The sequence below is a fragment of the Nyctereutes procyonoides genome, unplaced genomic scaffold, assembly GCF_905146905.1.
Source record: "Nyctereutes procyonoides isolate TBG_1078 unplaced genomic scaffold, NYPRO_anot_genome, whole genome shotgun sequence".
In the NCBI taxonomy this organism is placed as follows: Eukaryota; Metazoa; Chordata; class Mammalia; order Carnivora; family Canidae; genus Nyctereutes; species Nyctereutes procyonoides.
This window is the reverse complement of record NW_026575052.1, coordinates 43,447,511-43,455,053: the sequence shown is the minus strand read 5'-3', so window position 1 is coordinate 43,455,053 and position 7,543 is coordinate 43,447,511. Positions and strand designations below refer to the sequence as shown.

General features: G+C 41.5%; 1 protein-coding gene across 1 annotated transcript; it reads left to right on the top strand.

The window, feature by feature from the left end:
* Positions 1-1,556: 1,556 nt before the first annotated feature.
* On the top strand, positions 1,557-4,481 carry SCGB3A2 (secretoglobin family 3A member 2). Its single transcript, XM_055332654.1, is given in 3 exon segments — positions 1,557-1,608; positions 4,244-4,375; positions 4,378-4,481. Coding segments are annotated over 3 exon segments (288 nt in total).
* Positions 4,482-7,543: the final 3,062 nt, after the last annotated feature.

The window sequence follows — 7,543 nt, the reverse complement described above, 5'->3', positions numbered from 1 at the left end:
CAGTCACAACTCCGTACTTTATAAGAATGATTAACAGGTAACACTGTATTAATCTTATTTTGGCAGTTAAATTCTCTGTTTGCATAATTTTACTAAATGCTGACAATGCCACACCCTCAAGCAGAGCCCCAGCTCCTGGCCCTGCACTGCACCATAGGGGGCTCATGTGTCCGCGTATCTTCCTCAGAATGTTTTGTGTCCCTCCCTCATGGTGGCGATGGCTGAGGCCAGCAGTGCTGTTGGACCTGAGGCTGGCACCTATCTGCATCCTGATTTCTGTTGTTCTCTGTCAGGGTTCTTTCTTTCCCTCTTTCTTGCATAGGAGGCCCCAAAAGTCTCAAGGAATTCCAGGGCTCGTACTTCCATGTAGGGATGTCCTGGAGCTCCCTGGTTGAGTTTCCAGGGGAGGCAGCCTTGCAAGCATATTGCTCCTGTGGCTGGCACAGTATTTCTTTTGTGTGATTGTGTGGGATTGCCGGAATGGTTCTGAAATGCATGTTTTGGTGACCAAAATTATTTATGTGGACAAGGTTTTACAAGTTGTTTCCTTTTTGGACCCTCAGGGTCACACCAATCCTATAGATTTAAAAAGTTTAATCCAAGAGTACATATTGAATCCTAGGCTTTTACAAAGGCATTTTGATTTTTAGATCCTATTTTTAAATTACTGTTTTTTTTAAACTTTTATTTACTTATGATAGTCACAGAGAGAGAGAGAGAGAGAGAGAGAGAGGGGCGCAGAGACACAGGCAGAGGGAGAAGCAGGCTCCATGCACCGGGAGCCCGACGCGGGACTCGATCCTGGGTCTCCAGGATCGCGCCCTGGGCCAAAGGCAGGCGCCAAACCGCTGCGCCACCCAGGGATCCCTTTAGATCCTATTTTTAGATCCTATAGCCTATTATTCTATATGAGGACAGAGAAGGCATACTGTAGGGATTCGCAAAATAACTGGGAGATGCTAGAAAAGAGGTCTTAAAGTATGTCAGTGGGGATGGGGTCGGTGGAGGTAAATTCTAGAAAAAGATAGCACTAAAGGCAATGAAGCTGAGTCTGTATATACTACAGCTGATAGAATCTCCTAATTGCTTCCACGACTAGGTACTTACCAAGTAATGTGATTCTGCAAACTTTAAATGAATAGAAAGCTGAAGGAAAACAGAACCTTTGCTCCTTTTAATCCCAATATAAAACTTCCCCTTCTTTCAATATCCTTTTAAGAGAAGGACTGTTAGAGCTATCTGCTCTCACTGGCATCCCTGTGCAAGGTAGGGCTTTTATGAGAGGTCTTTAAGAATGCTTCAAGATAGGGCTTTGTTTGCTGTGGGAACATGAGGGGAAGTGGAAGAAACTCCAATGTGGTTAGTGAGAAAACATGACCTTCATGGTGAATTAAGTGGTAGTGACTGAAATTTAGGTCATTACTAGTATGTAAATGTGTGCAAGTGCAGAAAGCAGCTGTCACACTTTGTACGTAAGTGGAACCACTAGCTCTGTGGATTCACTGCATTTTGCAGTTCAATTTTAAACTCCAAGTAAACATCACAGAAAACCTGACATGAAGTTGGTAACTGTGTTTCTGCTGGTGACCATTAGCATTTGCACTTACTCTGATAAGTAGCCTGAACATACATTTCTCTACTTTTCTGTTAATAGGAATGTAATCAGTAAGTGTAGGCTCCCAGGGGAAGACAGCAAAAGGGGTTTTAGAACCATAGAATTGGGGGTTTGGAAGGGATCTCAGATGCAGCCACCACTTACCCCCAACTCCAGCCTACCAAACTCTAACCCAATAGAAGTACTATCCTTAGTGAATCCTACATTAAGAAAGTAGCCAACTCATGCTAAAGGTCAACATTCTGGAACATTGTCACCATAGTTTTTCTTGTCTTTATTAATCTTGAGTCAAAATCTCACTTTGTAACTTTTTTCTTTTGAAACTATATGGAGTCATTCTTTCTATCATCTGTAATCAGTTGCCAGGTGGTTTTTCCTGAGACACAGCTACATTTATCTATTCATGCAGTCAGTGGATATTTACTGAATGGCTGCAACCTTTGGGCACTTGGATAAGCACTGGAAGATTTAGACATGAATCAGACACAATGGTTGTTTACAAGGTTCTTGTCTGACAGGAGAGATAAGACTTCTTCAGACAGAAGTCACTATGATGCTAGACTAATAAGCAGAGACATAGGCATATAGAGCTCTGTGGGAGGACTGAGGGGAGAACAGTTCAATTTCTAGGTGACATATGGAAGTTGGATTCTTGGAGAAGAATGGGAACTGATCCATTCTTTTTGAATGGAGTCATTTTAACTACAGGAAGATGTATTTGGATGCATCTGCAAAATGCTCTGTGATGGCCACTGCTCAAAGAACAGAAAGCCTTGAGGGTAGTATATAAGTATACATAGAGAAGTATATATGTATACATAGAGAAGATATTCACCAAAACCTTTGAAATAAGTAGAGAGATCAAAAACGAGAAACTTGGTGCTGTCCACACCCACATTGGCAACTTTGGCTTGCACTTTTTCTGTAATTTTGGACCCATTTGTAACTTCACCAGTTTTGGCTATTTTGTTGCCCTTAATGGCTAATGGCATTTGTTTACAGACAGAGGTGACAAAAGAAAAGTGGGTAGAGGGCAGCCCCGGTGGCTCAGCGGTTTAGCGCCGCCTACGGCCGGGGACGTGATCTTGGAGACTGGGGATGGAGTCCCACATCGGGCTCCCTGCATGGAGCCTGCTTCTCCCTCTGCCTGTGTCTCTACCTCTCTCTCTTTCTCTCTCCTCTCTGTGTATTCTCATGAATAAATAAATAAAATCTTTTAAAAAAAGTGGGTGGAAGGAAGTAAATATCCCTTCTCTGGGAAACAATTTAGAAGGGAAAAGAGATGGTAAAAGATGAAGGGAAGATAGATGCATAGACTCCACTTGTACTATTTGAATGGGGAATGAAAAGGATCCCAAAGGAAAATGAACTATGGCAGGTTCTTACTCTGAAGATATGTGTTCTTATGTGTGTGCTCATGCATGTGTGTTTACATATCTGCACATGCATCTTGTAAAAATGTATGTTGTATGTATTTTTCTCATTATCTACACTTTCCCTCCCATCTTCTATATGAAATTTATCTTTCTAAAGCCAAAGATACAAAATGCAATTGTCCCATAATAGAGCCTTGATACCTCCCCATTGCCCTTGGGAAAAAAGTCGGAAACTCATTAGTATGGCATTCAAAGCTCTGAAAAATCTGACCTCATCTGGGTTTTGCTGCCTTACCTCCTTCCTTCACCTATGCGTACGTCACTGGAATTCTGCACTCCAGCTGCTCTAGAAGGCTCACCAGGCAGTGTGGCCACTTTCATTTTCACATTTCAATACCTACGTTAATTTTGTTCCTTTTTAAAATGTACCTCCCCTACTTTACCTTGTGACCCTGGAATCTACCTCAAGACACAGCTCCGGGAACATCTCCCTGGGAAAATTACTCCAACACTCTACCACATTAGAATTAGTCATCCCATTTCTTATGCTTCCATAGAGCTTTATCCACACTGTTGGCACAGCAAATTCCACACTGTGGCATACATAGATCTTTATTGTCCACTAGACTGTGTAAGTTCCCTGAGTGGAATATCCTAGTCTTATTCATTTACATATCTGCACTAACCATGACAGAGTTGGTGTTTAGTTATGTTTGCAGCATTGAGTTGAAGTGTTTGGGAGCAGTTTCCTGGGCTGTGGTTGGTTGGGTTCATGTATGTCCTCAAGTGAAGATTCATTATAGAATCTCCTCAAAGTCGTGAACTGTGGAGATAGCCATATGCAAAGTGCATACCTATTCAGTCAACCACCAGGATCTTCTGAGTGCTTACTGCATGCCAGAGGCTGTTCTAGGTATGAGGTACAATAGTAAATAAAATATAAACTCCTTGTTGTCATTGAGCCTGCATATAGTGAGAGTCTGAAGGGAAGAAATAAATGAGATTTACTATTTTAGGTAATGCTAAAAAAAAAAAGGTACCTTATGAGGAGGTAACATTTGAGGAGAGATAACATTTCTGGAGAAAGAAAGTTCTAAGGAGACAGAACAGCAGATCCAAAGGCCCTGAGGGAGAATTTTCATGGGAAATCAAGTGAGGCTAGAATGGAGCCATTGATGGACACAGTGGAAAGTAGCGCTGTCATAGACAGGAGTTGACTGTGCCTATTTCACTCAGTTTCCATTTTGCTCTGCAGCTACTGCCTTCCTTTCCAACAGTTTGCCAGATGCTGTCAACAAAGCCTTACCTTTAGCTGTGGACAACATTCTCCCCTTTGTGGATCTGTTAAAGCTTCTTCTGAAAACTCTGGGCATTTCTGTTGAGCACCTGTGGAAGGGCTAAGAAAGTGTGTAAATGAGCTGGGACCAGAGGCCGCTGAGGTAGTGAAGAAACTACTGGTTCCTATAGGTTGTGGGCTTATTTGTCAATGAGTAGGGCTTAATCACCTGATCTCCCACCCTCCCCTCCACACTCCCACCAACGCTTTCTCACCTGTGGACATGTAATTCCATCTTACTGAATGTACTTGTACAAAGTTTGCATGTCCAGGAATCTCAAGGAAGGTGCAACATCTACATTTCTAGAAGGGAGTTTTGAATGAAAGAAACCTATATTCTTATTGTGACTTTGCATTTCTCAGCTTAGTGATGCTAGTTGGGACTTGACCACTCTAGGCCTCCATTTCCACATGAGTAAAATGGTGGCTAAATAGGTTGGTGACTATTTTTGGAAACATGCTAAGTACATGTAAGCCACTTTATTTTTATTCTTGTCCTTCTGCCTTTCAAGAGGCCTAGTTGCATTTGGTGTGATGACAGCACAAAACAGCAGTGGCGGGGTAGGGGAATGGTGCTCTTCTCCTCCAAGGCTGGAACTCATTCCATCCTAAAATCTAGTGACCCCTGAAAAGAATGAATAAAGCAATGAATAGATTAATAATAAACACAGGTGTTTATTTCTGGGAGCTCTATTCAGAAGAGCCTAACTAGATAATTTTTCCCTTGGATCATAAACTCCAGAGGGCCTCTTGTTACCAAGAGAATCTGCATAAGACATCATCATGTCTTATTACTCTCTGGTTGACTCTAAAGAAAACATCTTCATTTTCTTCAACTGCTCTTTGACAATGTTTCTGTATCCCTGAAGCTCCTATTCCCTTTCTTCTAAGGAAGCTTTTAAATATAAAAATGAAAAGAGTTTTCAAAATATTATCTGACAAGATAGAGGTCTTTTACTGGTTTGGCATCTACATCACCAGAGTACAAGTTTCTGTTAAATTTGTGGTTATACTATGACCACTCCATAACTTTCACAGACCTTGCCACCAAGTTAGGCCTTCACTACATCATTCCTTTGGCAACTAGGTTCTGAACTATCCTTTCCTTTTCCCCTTGCCTCCATCTGTGACGATGCCAGAATTATCTTTCCAAGATATAAATCTGGTGATACACAATCACCTATAAAATAGATGTCAAGCTCCTTAGCATGGCATACAAGGCTCTTCATGACCTGGCCTTTGCTTATATGTGTAGCCTCATCAACCTTTCTTTCTTTCTTTCTTTCTTTCTTTCTTTCTTTCTTTCTCTTTCTCTCTTTTCTTTCTTTTTCTTTCTTTCTTTCTTTCTCTTTCTCTCTTTTCTTTCTTTTTCTTTCTTTCTTTTCTTTCTTTCTTCTCTATTTCTTTCTTTATTTTCCTTCCTTCCTTCCTTCCTTCCTTCCTTCCTTCCCTTGCTCCCTCCCTCCTTCCTTTTCATTCTTTTAATATTTCTTTCTTGACATGTGCTGTAACCCTAGTCACACTGAGAAAATAACTAAATCTCTTTGCTGCTAACACTTTAAAGCCTTAATGAAAAATCCAATTTCTTCCCACCAAGAATGTCTGCCCTGGTCTGCCAGTCTTGGGACTATTTGCCCTTAGATCCATTTCCCATCCCTTTCTTGCTTGACTTTGTGATGCTAACCCCTCAGGTCCCGTGTCTCAGGTTCCCAGATCAGTTAACCTTTGGGCTGCATTCTGAGCCGGGGCTGCTCAGGCAGGAGATAGGAGATGTGAAATGGGAAAAGCCAGAGTACAGCCTTTTCTCCCTCTCTACTTGGGAGAAGTCTCTGGAATACCACATCTGAGGCACCTCGTCCTGCTGGATAGTCTGCACTGGTTCCAGCTTTTCCTGGGTAATTGCAGTCCCTGGCTCTGGTTATACCACCTCTTTTCTTTTTTTCTTCAGCTGAAGTTGGTGGTGGTTTCCTGCTTTATCCACTTCCAGATTGCCTCACCATCCTCTCTTTGACTCTCAATTCTGTGTCTTATAGTCTCTCTGTTTCAAGTATTAAAGTCATTTCTGTTTTCTGGTTGGTTCTTAATTAATATAATGTTAACTGTCATCTCTATGAGGATTATCTTGATTTCCTATTTCTTGACTTCCATGTTTTTTTAGCAACTAAAATCATTGCATTTCAGGAAACTTCCTATTTTCCTTTTTTATTTTACCCCTATCTGTAAGAACAGACCATTATTTACAGTAATAAATAACTCCAAATCTCAGAGGCTTATATTCACAACATTTCAATTTGTTCCCACACTATTTAGTTATCATAAATTAGTTAGATAGAGCTCTCTCCATTTGTTTGAATTCTGTGACCTGGAACTGATGGAACAATCTTTATCTTGAGCATCTCTGATTATCATGGCATATAGAAAAAGAAAAGTTAGTGAGTCATGGTCTAACTTTTTTTAAAAAAGATTTTTATTTATTTATTCATGAGAAATATATAGAGAGAGGCAGAGACACAGGCAGAGGGAGAAGCAGGCTCTATGCAGGGAACCCGACGTGGGACTCTACCCCGGGTCTCCAGAATCACACCCTGGGCCAGGGGCAGGCATTTAACCACTGAGCCACCCAGGCATTCATGGGCTAACTTTTAAAGCTTCCCCATGAAAGCAATGTACGTTACTTCTAGTCCTGCGTCATTGGCCAAACCATGGCACATGACTATACTTTTTTTTTTAATTTTTTATTCATTTATGATAGTCACACAGAGAGAGAGAGAGAGAGAGAGGTGCAGAGACCCAGGCAGAGGGAGAAGCAGGCTCCATGCACCGGGAGCCCGACGTGGGATTCGATCCCGGGTCTCCAGGATCGCACCCTGGGCCAAAGGCAGGCGCCAAACTGCTGCACCACCCAGGGATCCCACATGACTATACTTGACTCAAGAAACATAATGTAATTTCCCACATTACTTGACCACTTCAGAGTAACTGCAACCTGAGATAACACTTTTTGTTTGAAATTTCGTGCTGTTGGGTATCTTTCATCCCACTACTAGTGTTCTTATTTAACCATTATTTTTGTTTTCTTTAAATGACTCTTATTATCCTGATTTCCTCTAAATATTGATTCCTCTTCTCCTTTTGCTTTCTATATGGCTTTCATTATGTGTGTGTGTGTGTGTGTGGGGGGGGTGTCTCATGTATTCCCATGGCTGACTATATAAT